Genomic DNA, 24,564 nt, shown 5'->3' on the forward strand with positions numbered 1-24,564 from the left:
ACCTGGAGCCTGGGGCTGGTTGTTAAAAATCGGGGAACCCCTATTTGTCGGGTTCCCTGATTTTTAATTACCGGCCCCGGCTCCTTCAGCCTGGTGCTGGTTATGGCTGTGGGGGGGACCCCACGCCGTTTTTTTTTTAATTTATTTATTTTTCTATTTTTTTACACTGTAGCCTGCACGGATCTGACTGATCCGTGCAGGCTAAAACGCAAATAGAACAGGAAAATGGTGTTCTATTTTCCTGTCGTATTTGCGTGGGTGTTTCACACCACTAAGCAGCCGTATTGTCAGTACGGCTGCTTAGTAAATCAGAAACCACCATTCTTTTGAATGGTGATTTCTGTCGTATCCTATCGATGGTGTAGGGCATTCGTATTTGTAACTACAAATACGAATGTTCCATCTTTAGGACTACGAATTGTTGTATTTTTGGGATTGTAAATCCCGAAAATACAAATTCGTAAAAAAAAGGTGTATTTCTCCCTACGAATACACCTTTTTTCTACGAATCCATTTTGGTAAATGTCCCCCTGTGTATCTAATAATTCACACCCGCTAAACCCACATTAGGCCTGATTAGGTCAGTGCTGTTCTTTATTGCTTCGCTTCATCTCATGATGCACTGAATATATCTGAGGCTGTAAAGAGGCGTATATGTTGTTTATATCATCTGTATTAAATGTAAGGTTATAAAATATAATAGGTTAAATCTAGTGGTACTTATGTAGTATCTGGGCTGCCGATTTAGAAATCGGATCGGATCGCATCGCATCGTATCGCATCGCATGCGACCAAATCGTATGCGATGCGATGGTCAAGATTTTTCCATAGGATTCAATGTTAAAATGGTCTGAGTCCATTTTAACATAGAATTCAATGGGAAAAAGGGGTCCTTTTCCTTTCCCCACTATCCAAGTGGGCATGGAGTTGGATATAAACCTGTGGCGAGCGTAGCGAGCCACCGAGCCCGAAGCGTGGCGAGCGTAGCGAGCCCCGCAAGGGTACAAGGAATACTTTTTAAGAAATATGCGTCCCCTCGCGGGGCTCGCTTCGCTCGCCACGCTTCGGGCTCGGTGGCTCGCTGCGCTCGCCACGCTATATAAAATCAACTCTATGCCCACTTGGATAGTGGGGAAATGAACAGGACCTTCTTAACATTGAATCCTATGCATATAACTGTAGGAGAAAGCCACAGTAAATGTACCTGCTACTACTGGTCACATTGCGGAAGCTGTGCATTTGTACCATCTGTCGTGCATTATTCATTTTATATACACCGTTCTTCAAACAATCTGTTATTTTCCTATTTTTTACTTTGTCACTCACCTGTTTGTACAACCAGCCTATCTTAGTGACTTCAGCATTTGGATTCCTCTTCATGGAATTGGAACGTTTCCCAAAGGCAATTCCTTTCTTGGATGGACGAGACGGCTTTGTGAAACAAAAGATATGGTGCGTCATTCCCCTTGGCGACCGGACACAGTGTCTCATAGAAATATAATGCACCGGTGCCTCAGCCCTATCTGCTGTGGTATTAGCATCTTAGCATACAACAGAGCATCACAATGTGCAACACAAAACATCTAGTGTATGATATTAATAGTATTTCTCAGTCCATACAATGCTGCCACTCCAACACCACTTTCACTTCCTGGGATACAAGGTACATGCAAACTTGTTAACGGTTCCACATCAAGATGTACCATTGGAAAATGACAACAGAGTTGCTGGTTGATACACATGCACCCTAGATTGTCATACAGTCAGACATCTAGTCTTGATCTTTATTTTCTGGTGACAATATCTAGGGGTACATGTACTAAGACTCCACTTACCATTGAGAAAATGTAGCTACTGCTTCACCTGTTATCTGATGAGGCAGGATGCGACCACCAGGTTATATACTTAGAACGGTACTTGTGAGTTATCCGGGCGCCCGATTTTTGGTCGTATACGCATCGCGTCGCATCGCATGGCATCGTATGTTAACCAAATGGCATGCGATGCGACGCGACGAGATAACCACCCGAACCCGATTTTACATCGGGTACTATGTAAAGTGATCACGTCGCATCGCATGTTAACCACATGGCATGCGATGCGATGCGATACCACCCGATTTTTGCAGTGTAAAACCCCCAAAAAAGTGTCCCAAAAAGTGACACAATGTCAGTCCCATCCCCATTGTTAATGCCACTCCACTATCAACGTGAACCCGAAGCGTGGCGAGCGCAGCGAGCCCGCGAGGGGCGGCGGTACGCGTCCTCCGACCTTTTCATGCCCTACTATCCACTAGGGCGTGGAGTGAGAATATAATAGTGTGGCGAGCGCAGCGAGCCACCGAGCCCGAAGCGTGGCGAGCGCAGCGAGCCCCGCGAGGGGACACGGATACCTTCACAGGTAAGCGCGTCCCTTCGCGGGCTTCACAGGTGTCCATGGCGACGTGTACACCTGTGAAGCCCGCGAAGGGACGCGCTTACCTGTGAAGGTATCCGTGTCCCCTCGCGGGGCTCGCTGCGCTCGCCACGCTTCGGGCTCGGTGGCTCGCTGCGCTCGCCACACTATTATATTCTCACTCCACGCCCTAGTGGATAGTAGGGCATGAAAAGGTCGGAGGACGCGTACCGCCGCCCCTCGCGGGCTCGCTGCGCTCGCCACGCTTCGGGTTCACGTTGATAGTGGAGTGGCTGTGAGCATCCAATATCATTCATCCATATCATGCATATCTGACACATTAAGGACAAGTGAATTAAAGGGAATAACTGTGTAATTAACATAAGAATGAAATAAATTCGAATAACAAATAATCATAAAGCACACAATAAATAATCATAAAGCACACAATAATCAATGAACATCATGATTTATCAACTAATGTGAGCGCATGCAGAATACGCTCAAATGCATTGTCTCTCGCCAGGCATTTTCGCCACACGAACTCCTGCATGTAGGAATCTAGATGATGTCGTGCTGTGCCCCGCTGGCGTTTGTTGCGCCATTTTGCACACCCCCATAGTCGCTCAATGTTCTGTGTGTGTGCACCAGTCTCTGGGTCGACGAAGTTGAAGCGGTGATTTACCCGCAAGTGGCTGTAACCAGCCCGCTCCAGTTCACTGGTTTGGTAGGCGCGCCAGCAATCACTTACGATGGTGCTGCCAGGTGCCACGTGCTGCACAATTGCACCAATGAGAGTGGGTGCATCTCGTTTGGGAACTGCAACCATAAAACAGTCCCCTGTCTCCCGGCACACTCCTCCGAACACCCACTGCTGTGGGAGTACTCTGCCAACATTGGCCTTGCGTTTCACAAACAGGGTTTCATCAACCTCGACCATTTTCCCTGGCCCTCCAATCTGCTGCTGTGGCTGTGCCATTAAATCACACTGGCATGCCTCCCGCATCAAGGCGTTGTAGAAAATGGTGCTTTTATTGCAGAGTTTTAAATTCTTTGCACAGAATTCAATTGATGTCAGTTCATCACACCAACACCAGATAAAGCGCAAGATCGTCATGAATGGGAGCCTGCACCCAGGATAGAATAGGGAGGCCCGCAGACTCTGTTTCTTGCTGCAGCTTTTAATATAGCAGCGCCATTTGCGCTCTTTCAGGGACAGGCGCATAGGGTGCCCATTTGGGCATGTGGCAGTCAATGGGAGCAGCCCTTTCTCCTGTAGGAATGTAACTGTCTCTTCCTCTGTTTTTGGGAGGCTGAAGATGCCATCAACCACAGCCATTTTGGCAATAATAATGTAAGGGGTGAAATGGGGCAGGTGTAAGGGGCCAAATGGGACAAAATTAGGGGTAAATGTCCAATTATTCACCTCAGAAATATGCAACAATGCTGTAAACAATATCTCTCTCAGTCAAACACTTGTTCTCTCCTCTGGAAACTACCTCACACTGATTTTCTGCCAGATGTGCCAGAGGGCGGGTTTAAAAATGGGCGGGAAGTGTAAACATCGCGTCGCGTCGCATCGCATCCCATTGTATACCATACAATAAGCATACGATGCGACGAGATACGACGCGATGGAAAATCGCGTCGCATCGCGTCGCATCGTATGCTTATTGTAATGGCATGCGATGACCACATCGGGCGCCCGGATAACTCACAAGTACCCTTAGAACAGGTGTGCCCACCAAGATATCACCCCCTTTTTTGCAGAGATGCTTAGCGCGTCTTAAATAATGATTGCAAATGTAAGGTCAACTAAAAGGCCCATCCACAGGAAGAGGTTAAAATGAAAGTGCGTGTACAGAAGAAGCTGATGCTGTATGGTAACTCTTTTTTGTTTTATAAAACCTTTATTAACTTACGAACAGTAGGTGAAAGAAAACTTCCAGCCTTCCGCTCTTCACTTCAGATGAGACAGATATTTGGAGATTTAAGGTGCGATTGGGGGGGAAATTCAATTGTTTTTGTGCGCCCGCTCTCCCATCTAAAGTGCTGGGAGACTGGGAGTTGCAATTCAAATATTTATTTTTTATTGTGCTGATCGCAACCAAATTGATGGGGTTTAGCGGCGACTAACCCTGTCTAATGTCCTGGCTAGGGCACTCAAACTCCAATTTGGGCACCTAAACATGTACATGGACAAGACACATTTCTTCTTACACCACAGGAGGCTGGGAGAAGAAATGTCATACCCACTGCTTAAGGGGTGTCTAAACAGAGCAACAATTGAATTTCTCCATTTTAAGTTGCCTAGTGGTAGCTGCTGGGAAAAAACTAATGAATCACCCCCTTTATCTATTTTTGTTTTTGAGTCTTACCTCCCCTTAGTACATGTACCCCATAGTAAGCTAATGACGAGCAAAGCCAAAAGAACGTGTATGATTAATTAAAGTGCACCTGTCATTGTTCTAATGTGTCTCCTTCCTTTCATGTTGACATTTGCTGTCTAATGGTTGTCTTTATACAAAGGACAGGAAGGCGACAGATGCAGCAGATGTTCTAGTAGTATAAATAGAGAAACATACCTGCCAATGTAGCTTTGGGGAAAGGATAGAAGCATTAACCTCAAAAGAACCTTTCCATTAATAACATATTATTAACTAGGAAAATCCTTTCATTCAATACATTTGTGTCACCTTTTTTGAAGATAATAATTAGTCCTCCACAGTGACACCTGCAGGTTCTAGATAAACGTATCTGCAACATTTCTTTTCACAAGTATGATATATATGATCCTATTGTTTAAATGTATTTACTTTGCCGATCAATAGTATTACAACACCAACGTTTTCCAGTTGTTATTGAAATTGACACAAATTAATTGTAAATATTTTGAAATCAAAGAATCAACCAAATTGGATATAGAAGAGGGGTCATTCCCTTATTGTCGAATGATCCTGTGACCAACTCTCATGCCAGAAGCATACAAAAACATAGAGGTCATACTTTACTCGCAAACACACATGTCACACTCATACATACACACTCAAACAATCCTACACCCCAGCTACATATTTTGGTGGGAGGTCCACATGCTTATCCAAGGAAATCTCTGCAGCCTTAAAATATAAAACGACTCCTCAGAAGTGTGGACTGGGAAACAGATGGAGCATGTACTAGCTTTTGCAAGCCTGATATTTACAGAGCAGTACCCCCTAAACCAAGTCTGAGAGCTCCCCAGATACCCCAGGCATCCAGTAACCAGGGGGAGGTCTTAAGAGGTTCTAAATATGAAGATATCCACCAGCAAACTAGCAAAACTGTAACCGATATGTGATGGGTTAAAAGCAGCACCACCAACTCCAGGCAATCCCGAACACCAATCAGGAACTTTTATGGGTGACTCTGGATTTTACCATTCACACATAACCTGGGTTGTCTCCTTGGGATGTCCTGGAGAAACCCTGTCAAACAGCAGTGGTGTTGACCCAGGAACTTGTTCCTAAGTTGGTGCCATTCAGACAAAAACAGTAGTAGTTTTCTCTATACTGTATCTCTTAAGTCTTAAAGGGACTTAAGTGGCAGCTCTAAAATCCAGCACTAAAAAGTGTGGTTAACCCCAAAGTTTTAAAGAGAATGCTTTTATTCCCAAAACTTAGGGTGTTTTGCTAATAAAAGCATTGCCTTTAAACTTTTGGGCTTTAACTTGCAGGTAGCATTTGACTATTGCACACACCAAGGACATAAATGGAGCTAGAGGGACACCATAGCAAAATATACAAACCCTGCCTCCCTCACAGTTTTCCTTTAACAGTTTGTCCTGGACAGCTTTGTATCTTTCAATTTACTGATGCTGGGAGGAGGCACAGCTGTGATCTAAGGATGTCCCAGCAGGCTCAGAATAGCCATTTCTCTTCCCAGCATCAGTTAGAGAGACAAGCCAACCAGGAACGAAGATGTGCCTGCAGCAGCATACTACTAAGAAAGAAGCTATCCATGGACATCAGAAGGTGAGCCTGTGGATAGCAGTGTACAGAGAAAGGGCCAGGCCCCAAAAGTGTACCAGGCCCCATTGCAGCCCCACCCCCCTATACTACATGTAGCTACGCCAATGCCACACACTGTGGAATCATCCTTTTGCCTATCAACATTGTAAATATAGTCTTTGTTCAAGGCTTCATAGCCTAGGAACAGTTTTCAACCCATTTCCTGTCACTGAAAAATATATTTTTTTAATAACTCAATGTTTCTTTTTAATAACTAACGTTTTAAATAACTAAATGTACACTAATTGTCAATGGGGGAGATTCTCCAAAGCAGAAATTCAGTAAAAACCCTGTTATCAGGGTTTTTACTGCATTTCTGTGTGCTCTGTCCCCCCTCCGCAGTGGCAGCGCAAAAAAAAAAGCTACACCTTTTTTCTTTTTTGAACCTTTAACATCTTACTTTTTACCTTTGTACCATTTCAAGTAATTCACTGGATTTGCTTAAATTTTATTTAAAAAAGTAAGAAAATGAGGTGTTCTAAAGTTTATGACCAATAATGTAATTTAAAACATATTGCTTTTGTCAGGCTTAAGGACCAAGTCCATATAAAGATTAATTTTGTACTCAGTTTTCACCATCACCATCACAAAATAGAATAGCTCCCCATTTTACGTTCACGATATTAACGTACACCAATAACTTTTAGCATCTTAATGTAGAATGTGTAAAAGCAAGCTTTCTGAATGTAGAAGATAATTACTGCTTAGCAGAGAACAATTATTATTATTATTATAATTTTATTTATAAGGCGCCACAAGTGTTTCGCAGCGCCGTACAAAGGAACAATACAGGGAGACAAAGTAATCGCTGTACTACCTCAAAATATGTTTACTGATATAAGATTGCAACTATGTATTCTCTCCAGAAGCAAAGCTCACCCTTATGTTAGGGCCATCAGGAAAGGCGTCAGATACCATGGTGTATGTGGAGTTTTCGTTGCCAAGATTAGTGGAGCGCTTCGCAGCTGCCTCTGCATTCATCTCAGACCTAAGCAAGATAGGTAAGTTCAGAGTAAAACACAAGATCGCAGCAATGCTACAGTACGATAGATCGCAATGCTACAGTACGATAGATAGAGAACAGATTCTCACACTCACCCCGATAGTCCACGTTCTCTCTGGATCAGTCCAGTCACTGGGTCCAATAGGGTGGTAAGACGCTCATTGTGGCTAGAAAGACAAGCACATTTGTCAAGAGAAGGATATTAACACACAAAGCACCATATGTATGTGTACATCAGAATATTTGTTCTGTCTACGGGTGTATTTAGAAGTCAGGATGCCTTTTGGCACAAACAGTAACGACCAGCACCCACCGCCCAATTTTATTATTAGCATTGTTTGGTTACAATCCTATTTGGCTATTATCAGCTTATTATTAATAATAATAATAATAATAATAGTAATAATAATAAAATAATAATCCATGCGCTATTAGATTTCATGTTATTTACTTATGTAGACATATTTACTAAGGAGCACAGTTTACAAGGACAGTCTGCACATCTTTGAGTCAACACTCCCCTCATGATGGTGTACAGTACTGTAGAATGGAAATATTTTGAGGTTACTGATACACTTTTGGACTAATAAAACAAGCATTCAATCGCCAACCTCCTATCAATTGGCACCCTTAGGCACATGTCCCACATGCCTAATGGGAAATTTACAACTGATCCTGTCAATATGATGATTAGCAAACATTCTTTCATCAAGTATCGGTGTAATGACTATAATGACTATTTTTTTTACAAATTAAGACCTATAAAATGGACTTGTACTTTTCAAACATCTAACATTGAATGGCTTAACTGCAATGTAAAGATTACGTACATATCATTGTAGAAAATAACAAACTTTTCCTGGGTCACAAATGCACTAGCTGAATAAGCTGTTATTATGGATAGCACTTTGTGCAATCCTCAGTTCATGTGATCAGTTATGGCCAATAAAAACAATGCAGACAGCTTGCTGCAGTTATAGGAAGCTTCTCAGGGGAACACTGATCATGTCCTTGCCAGGACATGGGCAGTGCACACACTCATTAATACTCATAAATATTTATAGCTGTCAAGAAGATAGCCAACTTCATGCTAATGTAAAAAGCTGAGTGTGGAAGGAAATGTCCAACAGTGCACACAAAGGTAAATGTAAATATAAGCTATTGCATGCTGTCTCATCAATGTGCAATTGTGTGCTAACAACGCTTTAAGGCACTCTGATTTTTCAACCAGCATGGACCATTTGGGGTTTATCTAATAATTTAACCATAGGACAAATCTCCCCGTACTTGCATGGGCTTACTCCGGTTCACTCTGGGTGCTCCGGTTTCCTCCCACAATCCAAGAATATACAGTACTGGTAGGTTAATTGGCTCCTAACAAAATTAACCCAAGAATGTCTGTGTGTGTGTGTGTGTGTGTACATGTGGTAGAGTATATAGATTGTAAGCTCCACTGGGGCAGGGACTGATGTGACAATATGTGTGCACTATATAAGAAACTGTTAAAAAATAAATAAATAGACATATTTAGTCAATGCGGCGACAATTTAAAGCCCTATACACACTTTTAAAACATATTTTAAACAATATCGCACATTTTTCCCCTTCTGAGCGATATTGTTTAAAATATTGCTTAGTGTGTATGCAAAATATCATCACTGATGCATGGTCCCATGGGTCAATTATGATGCCCTCTGTCATCCTACAAGTACAGATGAGGGAGTACATCATTACATGTGCATGCCCCCCACTCCCTCCACCACTCCTCTCTCTGTCGCTCCAAAGAAATGGAATGAATACATTTTTCTATGAGTATCCAAAGTGGCTTATGTTAGAAAGGCCAATACCTTGCACATTTATGACTAGAAAATACCATAAATACCAAGTAAAACAACCATTTCTGAATTGTAGCAAACCCTACTTATATAGATAATAAAAGGTAAACACAATTTACATAATAGCTGGTATTGTAATGTGCACACATAGGGCTGGATTCTAATTTGCTCGGTCCCCTGCGCGTTCGCATCTGCATGCGCTTGAAGCAAACATGCATGGTGAACTGCAAGTTTGCTGTGCCGTTCACACCCACCAGTGCAAGCAGGGGGCGTGGGGTGGCGACGAGGGGACACGCCCATGGGAACACCTAGCATTTCATTGGTGTTCCCAGGAAAATGCTGGGCATTCCCATGGAAATGAGGCAGTGACGCAGCTGCTAGGGGCAGGCAGCTGACAACAATGGATGTCAGCTGCCCACTCTGTTCCTGTACAGGGCCCACGTGCTCATTCCAAATCATTCAATGGTCAGTGACCATCAAATAATTTGGTCCTCGCACCCAAGGGGTCCTTATTTTGATCCACATGCAGCACTGCAAATTTTGCCCTGTAGTCAATTTCGCAGGGCTGCATGTAGGTTTGTTCGCACACGCCGCACAATCCCCCCCCCCCCCCCTCTCTCATTGAGTTCCCTGTACGGCTGCAAATGGATGTTTTGCAGTCTTAGGTGTGGGGACCAAATCATTCGATGGTCACTGATGGTCGCACTCATGCGTGGGGGACCGAGCAAATTAGAATCAGGCCCATAATTCAGTTCATTTAAATACATACAGTCCCAAGAAAATGTGTACTAAACCTCAGAGAGCAATAAAATGGAGAAAGATAATCTACCAACCAATCAGCTCTTAACTGTCATTTTTAAAACACTGCTTGAAATGTGGCAAATAGGAGCTGATTGGTACTTTATCTCTCCCCACTTTATCATACTCCAATGCTTAGTACATCTCCCCCATAAACTCTTATTCTTCTGCAGAGTTGGTATTTAGGAATAGATAAATCTCTGTGATCCAGAATAATCGTATTTGTAGATGCAATAATATTTCCTATCTTTTTGAAGTAGCAGGATGGAATTGTGCGGAGCGGTTTCACAATGCATTGCACTAGTTTTCTAATTTTGGCATTAAGGGGTTAAGTCTGAATTTCTTTCATTAGACAGATTGTATGCGCATAATTTTGGCAAATTATTTACAATGCTAACCAGTGGGAGTGTCACAACCAAAAATAGCACCAAGGCTGAATTATTAATCTAAATGGGGGCCTTAAGTGTTCTAGCGTTTACGGAGAATGGAGATTATCCATTGTACAAATGTTTGTCTTAATACAGAGTCATTACACAGTAGTAAAACATATTTAACAATGTTATCTATCTTTATAGAGGTCATAATAATAAGTCAAATGTCTGCTAAATTATTTAATGCTGTATTTACTATGTAATTGTTTGTAAATTGCTTAGTGCTATTAAAAGCAATACATAAACGGCATGTGTTATTACTGCAACAATTATGGGGTTAGTGAGGGAAAAAAACAGCTAGACATATATATTGGATCCCTGTCAATGTTTAACATGTCATTACCTTTCTATTTCCTGAACAGGGAAGGTTATTGCATGTAACTAAACACATGACAATAAGGATGGTTTGTATATTCAGAAATTTCCACCAGGACTTCTCCTCACTGGTCCTGTTTCCTTCCTTACTCTAACTCTCTGGTCCTGTGTCCTTTCTTATTCTACCTCACTGGTCCTGTTTCCTTTCTTACTCTACCTCCCTGGTCCTGTGTCCTTTCTTATTCTACCTCACTGGTCCTGTGTCCTTTCTTATTCTACCTCCCTGGTCCTGTGTCCTTTCTTATTCTACCTCACTGGTCCTGTGTCCTTTCTTATTCTACCTCATTGGTCCTGTTTCCTTCCTTACTCTACCTCACTGGTCCTGTTTACTTTCTTACTCTACCTCACTGGTCCTGTTTCCTCTACCTCACTGGTCCTGTTTCCTTCCTTACTCTACCTGGCTCCCACCTTACTACTTGAAATGAAAAGGTGACAGGAAACACCTGGCTGCAATGGACATAACATCATCATGACACCATTAGAATGACAAGACACATCATAATATAAAAAAAAAAAAATCAATAGAATGCCATCATAACATAATACACATCCCGGGACCCAGGGTGCCTGACAGAAATGAGAGGAATGCTGTATTATAATGTACAACTATAATGCAATGAGTTCAGCTGCTTCTGTAGCATTACGTGCTGCAATGCAGCACCATCTTCTTCACCTTGTCTTCAGAGGTGTTAAATCACAGAACACAGCCAAGCCTGTGATTCATCTCAAACTGCCAAGTCTGTTGGAGAGGCTTTCAATAAAAGGGGGTTAAATGGGAGTAGGTACGTACCTGTCCCTACCGCCAACACGAAACTTAAGCATGTTCTAGCAGCCCTTAGAGTTGATGTGGGAGGCAGCTGATGTGGGGGAGGCACATGCTTGTGTCCTGGGCATAAAAGGATACAGCAGGGATAAATGGGAGGAAAGCAGGCCACTTTGTGTACGCAACAAAGCTTATTTTACCTCTCAGCTCCTATCTGCTTAACGGTCAATTTTAAGCATCACGGGACATATCAGCTTACTCAGCCATGCCCTCTGTCAGGGATGTTCATACAGTAGGTGCGCTTTTTACATTCATAAAAATGCCCACTGAAATAGAATTCTACAAAGACCACATAGGGGAACTGCTTAAGTACAGTATACTGTAAGCATTTATTCTAATACTGTAGTTCAACTTTTGGGCTCTGAATAATTCACATTAATCTAATAAATATTATTAATATTTATAATAAATCAATTAAAATACAATTAATAGCTGCAACTGTGATAGAAAATGTGAACGTGTTATGTAATAAGTTGCACTATATTAATAAAAATTCTAAATAAAAATAATTAAAAATGATTCCTCTTAAAATAATATATAGAATCAGCTCTGACTGAAAAACTTTACAGGTGCATATGTGTTGCCTGTATACTTTATCACCAGCAGGGGGGGACATTTCACTCACATATCCAGCCGCTAGTGACCTTAATCCTTTCATTAGAGGGTTTTGCTGTGATGGCCTCAGCTGGCCCATCCCGGCCTAACCTAAAATCACTTGCTAAAAACAAGAAAATCCCCTAAATTAAACTATAGCATTATTTATCTAAGATCAATCCCCTTACTATAAATAGTTCAAATGGCTTATTACTTATTAGATGTGTACAATGTTAGTTCTGGAATGTACTGAATGTACACACAGTTCACAGTCACAGACTCATTACTGATCCGATACATCACTAATGTACCATTGTTAGCAACATGCATAGACCATGGGCGAAATGTAATAGGATGAGAGAATCAGAAAGTGAGAGATTTGGTAAGAAATCTCCAGTTTATTTAAAGCGCCAATCATTTACACTGCAAGATCAAACTGGTTTTCTGAATCTCTCATCCTATTAAATTCCCCCCCCCCCCCCCCCCCCATGTATTTGTGATATCAATATAGAATTTACTGGTATATTTAATAACAGTTTGTACACAGCACATTGCAGAGAATATTTATTCAATACCATCAGCCCATGTCCCAGTGATGCCAATCAGCCTACCAGTATGTTTGGATATGGGTCATTGGGTCAACACATATTATGTTGGCATGCATTTGGTCGACCACAGAAGGTCCATATGGCTTAGGTCAACACCTGAAATAGGTCGACATTGCTGTTGGACAGTATTGGAAGGTCGACTCAAGCATTAGGTTGACATTCGCTAGGTCGACAGTCAAAAGGTTGACATGAGTTTTTCACTTTCTTTGTCCCAAATGTCCACATTTTGTACATGGACACCGTCAAAGTGTACTGGTACCTCGCTACGCTCAGCACACTGTTCTATTCTCCCCCCACACACTAGTGGATGGTAGGGCATGAAATACCGCCTGCTGGCTCATGTCGGCTCAAAGAAAACAGAAGAAACTCATGTCTTCCTTTAGACTATCGACCTAATGCTTGTGTCGACTTTTCCAACTCTGTCGACCTATTTCATGTGTCAACCTAAGCCATCTCGACCTTCAGTAGTCGACCTATTGCATGCCGTCCTAATATGTGTCAACCTAACAACCGTACACCATATATTTTTGTATTGTCAGAGAAAACCAGAGGACCCCAATGTAAACACAGAAAGAAAGTATAAACTCCACACAGGGTCCAGGTTGAAATTGAACCCATGACCTCAGTAGTGCTAATCACTATACAACCATCAGGTTAATTATGTACATATATAATTAATATTGGCAGAAAATGTGTATTTATTTGGAGTTATTACATCAGCTATGGGCCAATCAGATAATATATATATTTTTGTAAGACTTACTTTGAAGATAAATATGTAAATAGACCGCTACCCATTTTCTTAGGGCTGTTTCACACGCTCCGGCTCCTGCCGTGCGGCGACTCCCTGCACAGCCAGGAAGCCGTGCCGCACACAGCAGTTTACAATGGTGGGGATGGCCACAGCCCGGCAGCCGTCCCTTCCAGTGGTGGGATCCGGTTGCAACCGGGCAGCCGGGCCGTGGCCCTCCCGTGTGAATGGACACAATCGTATCCATTAACAACTACTGTGTGCGGCATGGCATTTAGCCATGCGGGGTTTCGCCGCCCGGCAGGTGCCGGAGCATGTGAAACAGCCCTTAGAGTTTATATATATGATGAGTTATATTTGCAAAACTGCCCGAATATGTCTAAGTAGATAATGAAATAATTTCTTTATTTAACTGAAATGAGAAAATGTTGTGTTTATGCCAGGAGTATTTCTTAACATGGCCAATAAATATGCAATTTAGTATTGGTATTATTCCAATGTGGCAATCATTACAGCTACTATAAACCCAAATATTTATCACATTCTTGTCACAAGACTAAAACCAAAACAAAACTGACAGGCCAAAGGAGTTGTGTCACTTTTGCTAGCAGGAATTACAGGAAGCCATGTGATCATCATGGTTGAAAAGATACTTTTGTAACAAAATGCTACACTATTGTATGACATTCTGTTTTTATACAAACATATAATAGAAATGGCCACAATGATGTTGTGTAATTTCTTCAAAAGAGTATTACAGCCATTGACAAATATGCAATGTGAGCTATTATTGCACAGTAACATGATTTGGGGTCCATAGAGAGGAGTAGTTTCGGAGCAATAATTAGCTTCCTAAGGTCCACCTGTCGGCCTCCTGGCCACTGGTAATTTGGCCACCTTTGAAACCTCACTGCTTGACATTGTGATTTAGGACTCCTATTCTAATATAGGGTCTGTGTATCGGGAGCAAATAGGCCTAAACTGTAAAACCAAAATAACATTCTTACTCTGCACCAGGGCTACAGTTATGCAGAAATGTGACCGAATGGCATTCCTACACTTATGTCAGATGCAGGAACTGTGTTCCATGACTTTCCTGCCCCCCTGCTGTAAATCACTGCTAAAGTAGTGATTACTTCACATAAAGGACAATCTGAGCAGCCTGTGACTCTGAGTGATCCAATGCTGGGTCTAATGGGGTCTACACATGTAACGATTTACGGGCATTGTCTAAGCCAGGGATCTAGTGAGATGCCCCTACATTTGATGTGCATTTTCAACTATACTTTGTAAAGCGCTGCAGAATATGTGTGCGCTAAGAAACTGTTAATAAATAAATAATACATTGCTCCATATCTAGGTGCATAGTGATAGCAATGCGTGGCCCCGCACGTTGCTATCGATGGGTAATTGATATTCAGCACGTTGGATAAATCTAATTAATCGCCGGGGTCAGGGGTCAGGGAGAGTGTTCTCACCAAAGAACACTGGCCCTGACAGATTGCTCAGCAGCACCTCGCTATGCAGCACAGTGTGCTGAGCATTCTGAGCAATCTAGTATCGCTCAGAACGCTCTCACAGCACATTTCCCTGTGTGTAGGCCCAATAAGTATGCGTCTTAGTATGCGTCAATTTACATGACTCCTCTAGTAGCATTATCATATATTCACAATGCTGCTGCGTCCAAAGACACAGCAGTGATGTGAACTGCTTCTATGTTTGAACCAGGCTCAACTGGGGCTAGAAGTTCCTGTCCAAGTAAAGTCAACTAAGTGTGACCTGGTCGATTGATCGACAGTGTCTGGCGATACCCAATAGAAACCTAGGGGCTTCATACAGCATCCCCGCACAGACCCTGCCACTCCCCCTTCACCTACGTCCAGGCAGCCTCCTACTGTTCTGCCCGGACCAGTGACCTCCTTCTGGGTGCAGGGAGGAGGAGGCGGAGCTCCGTAGCAGCAGCCTGGGACAGCAGGAGGGAAGAAAGTTTATTTGTACTATTATATAATAAAAAAAATTTTGGCCATGAAGATCGTGTGATCTCTTGATATTTAAGTAGTTTATAGGACACAAATATATGTCCAACAATGCAGGCCCTAAAGGGACTGCATTAAAAGTAACAGACACATTAGTTACCATCAGAATTTCTCATCATAGATATTCTGCGCTAAACTGTATATCTACAAGTAAACCACAGCTCTGTCCCAGGCACTGACAGCGGAGTAACAGCAAATAAGAAACGCTGAATTGTTCAATAGCTTATAGGTGGATTAGTTTTGTCCTTTCATTGTACTGCGCTGTACTCCACCCTCCCCCGTCTCTTTCTGTTAGGGTTGCACTCACATCAGGACCAGCCTAAGTGTATTTTTTGGAACAGGCTGCAGAAGATAAGGTGTTTCCCGGATTCCAGAGACTGAGAAGAAACATCTGGAGTTAATAACAGCTCCAAGAATGCGCACCCCCTCCAGACACACAATAGCAGGATCTGTAGCCCCTCAATATCCATGGAAGGGGCTCAAAGATTACAGGAATTCAGAGGAATATACTATTTTAACACTTTACCTACCACATAGAATATTTGGAATTAACATTGGTATAAACAAAATGGCTATTCAAAAAAATTATAATGTGGAAGAGGCACAGGCCAGAATACTATGGGGGAAATTTATACCCCTTTTACACCGCCGAAAAATCCGGGTCAGCGGCGGGTCAGACCCGGATCTTCGGCGGTGTAAATCCCTAACGCCGTGTCCCTTTACACGGGACTTCTACCCAGGTCCTGACCTGGGTAGAACATGGCTAGGACCTGGGTAGAGGGCGGTGTAAATGGGATCGCCGGGTCGGATGACCCGGCTCCCATTTACATGAATGGGGAACGTCCAACCTGCGGACCGCAGCGTCCGCAGGTTGGACGGATTGTCAGTCTGACATTGACAGCCGGCGCTGCTGTCTGCTATACTCTGCAGACAGCAGCGGCGGCGGGGGAGGGAGGTGAACGGATGCCTGTGTGCGGCATCCATTCACCTCCTGTCCAATGGCGGGGGGGTGCGCGCGGGGACTGGGGGCAGCCTAGCAGCTTACCTTAGTGCTGGGCTGCCCCCAGCAGCATTCCGGGTACGGCGGCGTCGACCGGCGCTTGAAGATGACATTGCGCTATCATCTTCAAGCGCCGGGAAGGGGCGGGAGGGGGGTGCGGGCGTTTAAGCCCGTCCGGTGTAAATGCCCCTAAACGCCGGGTCGCACCCGGCTTCAACCAGGGTCCAAAAAGCCGGGTGCGACCCGACGTTTTGGTCTAAAAGGGGTATTACTAAGATTTTGCACTTTCTAGAAGATAATAGATAGTATCTGATTGGTTGCCCATAGCAACATCCCATGTGAAATAGAACACCCATCTTAGTAAATTCCTCCTATGTAGGGAAGGGGCATAGGCTGGTATAATATTTGTTGAAGGGGCATAATAAGCATAGAAAGGGCACAAGCTGAAGAAGACACAGACTTCTACAGTGCATTAAGAATCTGTTAGACCCCGTTTTATGACTTCAATGCCCATTAGGCAAACCTGAGCACAAGGTGTTATGAACCCATATTGTACATTTTACCAATAATGGGGCTTCTGCAGAGTGAGTACTACAGCAGTTTGCTTACATTGTTTGCATCGGATCGGATCAGAAATTATTTGAAATGACCCAAAACATGCCCAATTTACATGCAATCGGTCTCGTATCTAAATTGGGTCATTTTGGGCCAAATCGTTCTGGTGTGTACCGCACATAACTGTGTGGAGTATGTATATTACAGTATCCATGTGTTAGCATGGGTGTTAGCATGGGTTTCCTTTAGGTACTCCAGTTTCCCAAATATGCTCTGTAAAGTGCCACGGAATATGTATGCGCTATAAAAAAAAACTGGTAATAAATAATTGATGTGGGCCTAGTTTATACATAACTCCATGCTAATCAATTATCTCACCTGTGCATGAAAATATTAATCTTCTGGGCAAGTATATAAGTGTGTTTTAATGAGAGTTCTATAAACACACACTATTATTTAACTCAGTTGAGTGACAAAGGTATCTTGACAGAACACACAAGTAGACAGCATGCCAGACACATTCTGTTCTCCATTTCTGTGTCCTTATCTTATCACTAAGGTAAAAACAGCACAGGGTCAGGGGGTTATACAAAGTGTATTTATTGCTGGGATTAGACAGGGACACACAAACAATACCCATCACACCTATTCTAACTGAGACACCTATTTTAGCAGAGCACATAAATGTTCTGACTAATTCTATATATTGTTGGCTACAATTATGCGAAGTACCTCAAATGTACTCTATGTTGTATTGCAGAGTTTATTATAATTATTCTGATATCCAAAGCTTAGTATTTAGAGTATGCACCTATATCTTTTCTCTTTTCTGTGTGGAACTACAAATCTTGGTAGCATCTTATTTTTAGAATTATGCCATGCAGCCCAAGCCCCCTGCCCATATACTTCTACATAAAATAAACTATGATCTGCTTAGAGTCCCTGAAAACTAAACACATGTTGCTATGGGATTTAAACACAGTTAAATATAAATTTCTAATTGCTAAACAAAATGTATTTACATATGCACTAGTCATATCTTCTAGCACAATACAATTGAGGAGATTACAGTGATAGACCAATACAAGTGAGGAGATTACAGTGATATGCAAACTGCCTCAAACAGAATTGTTTTTCTTTAAAGTGACTTGATTTTCTATCACCTTTGATGTGGTAAAGATTGGCCCTCATTTATTTATTTACAGTTTCTTATATAGTGCAGCAGATTCCATTGCGCTTTACAATAGGCCCTTGCAATGGGTTGAATGTTGCACCTAATACCCCGTTTTCGCTGCAGGCAAATTCCCGGGTCTGTAGACCCGGGAATTTGCCTTTTAACACAGGTTTTTTAGCAGTGTGAACAGGTCAACCGTATCTGCATTCCCGGATCTCTTTTACCCGTGTTTGAGATCCGGATATGCAGACACGGGTTGACCCGTTCACACTGCCAAAAAACCCGTGTTAAAAGGCAAATTACCAGGTAGAACTGCTTCACCCGGGAATTTGCCTAGCAGTGAGAACGGGGGGGGGACCCTCGCCGCAGCTCTCGTCATTTAAATGCAGAGTAAATACCATGTAGTTCACACTCGCAGTGTGAACACAGTATAAAGGTCCCCATACACTGGTCCGACTTGTCTATAGGGGACAAGTTGGACCTGTTGTTCCTTGAGCTCCCCAGGCAGGCTACCGGGAGGGCTCCTTCCGACTTGACACTTGATGAGCCATTTTTTACATGCGATAAATCGCATTCGATTTATCACATGTAAAAGAAACTCCTGGGGAGTTCAAGGGGAATCAGATGTGATACATGGCGGGTGCTTTTGCTGATGATCCGATTCCAGTAGATCCTACGTGCCCGTGCTACACGTATGATCTACACGTGCGCATCGGATCCAACCACGTCACATACCTCAGATTTGGGGCGATTTCACCCGATCTGTCAGAATCGTGTGAAATCGGCCCATATTGGACCTGTGTATGGGCACCTTTATATCTGAATTTGGGAGGAAAATCACATTTCAATGTGCACTCCAAACAATATAATAAAAAGTGACATGTAAAAAAGACTTGGTGGAAAAAACCATACTGTGGTTTCCAAAAGAAGAGATGTTGCCAGTAGCAACCAGTCATATTCTGGCTATCTGTATAGTCTATAAAATAACAGCTCGAGGGTGTCTGGTTGCTAATGACAACCTCCACTTTTTAGGTAAATGAGAGCCTTGTTGTCTCTTGCTGTCATTAATAATGTAATACAATGAAACTAAACCAAGCAGTATTTCTAGATAAAAAATGTACTCCAATAATGGTGTTCTTATTAAAGAGAAAGTAATTTAACCTTTGAAGTGCCACTTTCACCTTGCGCATATTTGGGTGCAAAACCAGGCACACAATGATTTTCCAGCAACATTTCCAAATGACAGAAAGAGGGGGGTTTGTTCATTGCAACACAACACAAATTTGTTCATTGCAACACATAGAGCATATAGAAATTGCACATAGAAACAATGTAAACTAAAAAGAGGTTCAAAGGGAATTCAAGAATTAACCCACTTAAAAGGGTAACTCTACAGTTTTAACCTTTTGGCTATGATCGATTTGGTCTATAATACATTGTACATGTTCTAGTTAAAATTGAGCTTTCTGCACAGTCTACTTTTTATGCGATACTGACCCTGTTGTAGTGCCCATCAGCTTTGGCATGCTGTATTCACATGGTGCCGTATATTTTCTACCAATATACAGTAGACTATATACTACATATCAGTAGTTCACATCACAGAGGCAATATTTGGAGACAGTCTGATGGAACTAAGCAGGACATTTCACATGAGATGCAGCACTAGAAAAGTCCAGGAATGCAATACTGGAGCAGAAGAGGGTCACACAATAATATAATGAGATGCAGAATGAAAGAAAGCTTTAGGTAAGGGGTAGGGTACGAAAAGGTGAATGCCACAAAAAGCAGCTTAACTATGGAATGCCAGTTAAAGGGGTTACTTGAGTCTAGCCAATGCAGACTATTATCAGGGAGTAGATAAGCAGTTTAATGAACACCTGCCCAAGCAAGGGACACAATTTGGAGTTGAGCAGGTGGATGTGGCAATCTGGTGCTGGACTGAATGTGTAGAGCAATTGAGAAACTAAAGTCAGGAACTGGGTGGAAATAGGATAGGATAGAATTCTAAAGGTCAGAGTGATGACAATGAGGTCTGCTTTATTCAGATTTAGAGGAGAGTGTAGATAGACAAGCTGCTATTATCATTGTATAATTACTTTATCGTGCACTATTTATACCTGGCAGACAGCCATAATTGGTCCTTGGGGTTCTTCCTCCTCCTCCTGTGCCTTCTCCTCCCCCTAACAGTGTTCTACCTACTGTATAAATACATCTGGCAATAATATACAGTATAGTACAGTGCAGAGGTGCAGACCGAGGTGGAGTGTTGGATGAATTTGTAGCACACTTGATAAAACTTATTTATCTGCTGTTTGTAAAGAGCACTGAAATAACATGTACATATACTTTTAGCTTGCGAGCAGGGCCCTTGTACCTTTGATTGTCTGTAAATACCCAGTTTGTTGTATCACTGTCTACTATTGAAAAGCGCAATGGGATATGCTGCGCTATATAATAAAATGTTACTAAATAAATAAATAAATGTGAATGTCTTTCTTTTTAATTCCATTAGATGAATCTTTGTAAAATGCAGGTTAGATGCCTTTAAAAATACAAGTGTTGTACACTTCAACATAAGTCATAGTTTAAGGTTAGTGAAGCAATGAAAGTGGAAGATGGCCTAATAGCTTTTACTGTCAGACTACTTTAATACTGACATCACGTGTGACATCTTTCAATAACAGAGACATTGCAGGTTGTAATCAGTCGCTCACAGCCACCCATGGAGCAGACTTCGTCTAGCACAAAGCCTTAACATTTTGTTCAGTTTGTGGTCATTAATTGCCCTGCAATTACATTGCAACACAATATGAACACACACACACACTACTTGGAACACAGTACTTGTATTTGGGTTGCCCCATGACCCAGAGCCCTGTAACATTCTTTAATTCACACAGCTGGAGACAGATGTTGCGTTTTCTGAATCTTTTTCATCAAGCCAAACTCCAGCCACACCCCGCTCAGGCACTCTCCCTCCACCTCTGCAGCAGAAACAAAGCCAAGGAGCATCGCTATATTAACTAGCACAGCATCGCTACATAAAAACCATCCGCTCACATCTATCTGCTGTTAATGTACTTTTCAGCTGTAACTAGATGCCTGAAGAGTACACAGACAATGGGATCAATGGCTTATACAGACTTGTTCCCCCCTACTGCATTCTATAAGTGTGATATCACAGTTCCATTTTTAGAACTCACATAAATCTATTTCTCATGCTACCAGTACAATAGACTATAGAGAAGTACAAAACACGCAAATATCACTGAAAATAATATGAAGGGAGATGCAATTAGTTTTTTTGCGCCCATGAGAGCAATTACATTGTAGTTCCAATTAAGTGTCAATTACTGTTGACGCACCCAAAAGTCTTGGCCAGGCAGCAAAAAGTGTAATCCTGGTACTATTCACACACGGTACACGATTCACACATTCTGCTTACCACTTGGGTGACTATGTGCAGAAACGTTGCCACTGACAGCGAGCAGAGCAAGGGGTTTATTTATACCCCTTTCACACTCACAAAAATATCCTGAGTTTTCGCACATGAACGCGCATCAACCCGTGATTTAGCTCAGTGGGAAAGGGTATTGAAAGAATATCCCGGGATGAGCGTTCTGGGATTTCTACCCAAGTCCAGAATCGACAGGGGATGCGGTCAGTGTGAATGGTCCCATCGGGTACACAGGACTTTAAAAGAGCTGCTGATTGGAGCTTTCTTGGGCTCACTAATGCTGATGTCATCTTTCAGAGCCCTGGAGTCCATTTCTAATGACATGCATATGTCAGTGTGAATGGGGCTGTCCCGGGTCGATCCCAGGTCTGAGTGCAGAGTGCAGTGCAGTGCATTGCTGCCCGCCCCTTTCGCAGAGTGTAGTCATCCGCACAGCTTCGAATGGATGTTTTGCATAAACATCCATTCACAGCCTATGGGGCAACACCCACATGACTGACCATTGAATGATGTGGTGAGTACACAGAAAACTAAGTTGTCTTACTGTAGCTTTGCATGCACCCTGTGAGAGGACTGGGTGGGCAGCTGACATCTGGGGATAATCTGCAGCAGAAGCCCGTCATGCCTCCATTGTAATACGCTTTCCATTGCTGCCCCCAAACAGCTTGTTAATCATGGTGTAGCTCAAGGGGGGCATTGCGACCGTGACGCATCGACCTAACTGCACATGTGCAGTGGTGATCCAGCACATGCACAGATCAGTAACAATCAGAGATGATTTGCTTACATCTCTGAATCATATCTATATACGTTTAAATCATACACTTTACAGTGTCATCATGCGGTAATGATAATAGGCCTTATCAGAGTCTGTTAACAGTGTTAGAATTTGATGAAGATAGCTGTTAAAAATGTTAGTCCCAAAAACGTGATACTTGTCTGAGCTTGCCTATCGTCATCAACAAGCATCTTGAACTATGGATGGTTGATCCCTCCCCCGAATGTGCCACAATTACGTGAATATGACCTAATTGTACTTGGTCTGCACCTGCACTTCCCTTCTCCTTCCCTCTCTGAGTCTAAATGAGTAATGGTGTGTACACACGGTGAGATTCCCTTGCTATTCGACTTAATGCTGGGTACACACCAGGACGACTAGGGCCCGATCCCCACAATCTAGATCCAATTCCGATCAATTGGATGTAGATTGTGTGCTGATTGGGCCCTTTTCTGTCCTGGTGTGGAACGATACCGATCCGATGCGCGGTCCCGCGGGTCGGTCGGTCGTTATTGAGATCCTACCTGCTGCAGGTAGGATCTCAATGACGACCATACAGCCGGGTGCGGGTCGCCATCGGATCGGACCCGCTCACGGTGCACATCGTGAGCGGGTCGTGCCCCCCCCGCGTCACCGTGAGCGGGTCGGACGAGACACTGACGACCCGCTCACGATATGCATCGTGAGCGGGTCGTCCTGGTGTGTACCCTACATAAGATTCGAGTGCTATGCAATCTGTGCTATCTCTGTACTATTTGCATACAATTCATACAATCAGCATTAGATTTGCACTATATAGTCATTGCTGCCCTGTCTATCTGGGTTTCGATTTGTGCTGTCACGGGAGTGCGCATCGGGATCGAAAGGTAAAAAACCTGTGCGATCTGCATGCGATCTGCTTACGATCTGCATACGATCTCCATTCGCCACCAAATACCCTAGCACAGCTAATTAACATATTAGAACAGATAATTTTGGCACAACTAATTTTGCTCAAATTTTCTGCTAGACCCAATGTTAACTGCATTTTGCAGCAATATAGGATATTTTAGCTAGAACTGGCTACATTGGCCCTCTACATAAGATGAGATATTTGCTAATGGGCAGTTTTGACTAGATGCACTGGAGATTTTAACTAATGCTGGCCATACATCAGACCAACTTTCCTCCAACCATCCAACTAGTTGGTTGGATGGAATAAAAATCTGGTACTGGATAGGAGCAAATGCCATTGGTAATTAAGTCATTAGTTTCCCAAATCGGAAAATGGACAACATAAGTCACTCTAAACTGCCTTGCCTGCACAGTCAATCTATGCTAAGCAATCTATGCTAGATAATATTGACTAAGCAGCAGAAAAATAGGGACATTTTGGCTAACCTTCTAGGAGATTTTGAGTATCTAGTCAAAATCTCCTACCAAAATCTCTCTGTGTTTACACCCGTTTATGCTTCAAAAAGTACTAAATATCTGTACTTGATATATATATTTTTTAAATTGTCTAGTTTGTATGGGGCTTTACACTTGGTGCATGTCCTGTTAAGCCCCCTACACACCGTGAGATATTGGCTAATGGAAAATTTTGACTAAGCAATATTGAGTGAGCAATTTTGACTATATTTTGACTAAGCGATTTTGCCAACTAATCATAGTCTATGATCTAGTCAAAATTGCATTGCCTGCAAAGTCTGTCTACAGTATGCTAGGAGATACTGACTTAAGATGGACATACATCTACATATTAATTGTCCTATTTGGCTGGTTGGAACAAAAACCTGGTAATGGATGAGAGAAAATTACAGTTGACTATTTGCTTCAAAATGCCAAAAAACTGTCATTTAGATACTGCCAGGCTTTTTTCCAACCAGCCAGATCTGACAATAAATCTGTAGATGTATGGCCA

At 42.6% G+C, this 24,564-nt stretch overlaps 1 protein-coding gene across 23 annotated transcripts in view; it reads right to left on the reverse strand.

Annotated features, from left to right (window-relative positions):
• The window catches only part of PLEKHA6 (pleckstrin homology domain containing A6), a 158,326-nt gene that overhangs the window by 51,376 nt on the left and 82,386 nt on the right, over nt 1–24,564 (reverse strand). For 20 of the 23 annotated variants that reach the window (XM_083172887.1, XM_083172883.1, XM_083172890.1 and 17 more), the window contains 3 exons: nt 7,539–7,610; nt 7,320–7,428; nt 1,327–1,431 (listed from right to left, as the gene is read on the reverse strand). In XM_083172887.1, coding sequence (XP_083029013.1) covers nt 1,327–1,431; nt 7,320–7,421 — 207 coding nt within the window. In that variant the 5' untranslated portion in view covers nt 7,422–7,428; nt 7,539–7,610. Of the gene's footprint in view, nt 1–1,326; nt 1,432–4,851; nt 4,992–7,319; nt 7,429–7,538; nt 7,611–11,672; nt 11,720–24,564 lie in introns of those variants that run through there. The other 3 variants (XM_083172891.1, XM_083172885.1, XM_083172892.1) reach the window with 3 other exon arrangements.

Source organism: Crinia signifera, chromosome 2 (genome assembly GCF_055691185.1).
Source record: "Crinia signifera chromosome 2, ASM5569118v1, whole genome shotgun sequence".
Lineage (NCBI taxonomy): Eukaryota > Metazoa > Chordata > Amphibia > Anura > Myobatrachidae > Crinia > Crinia signifera.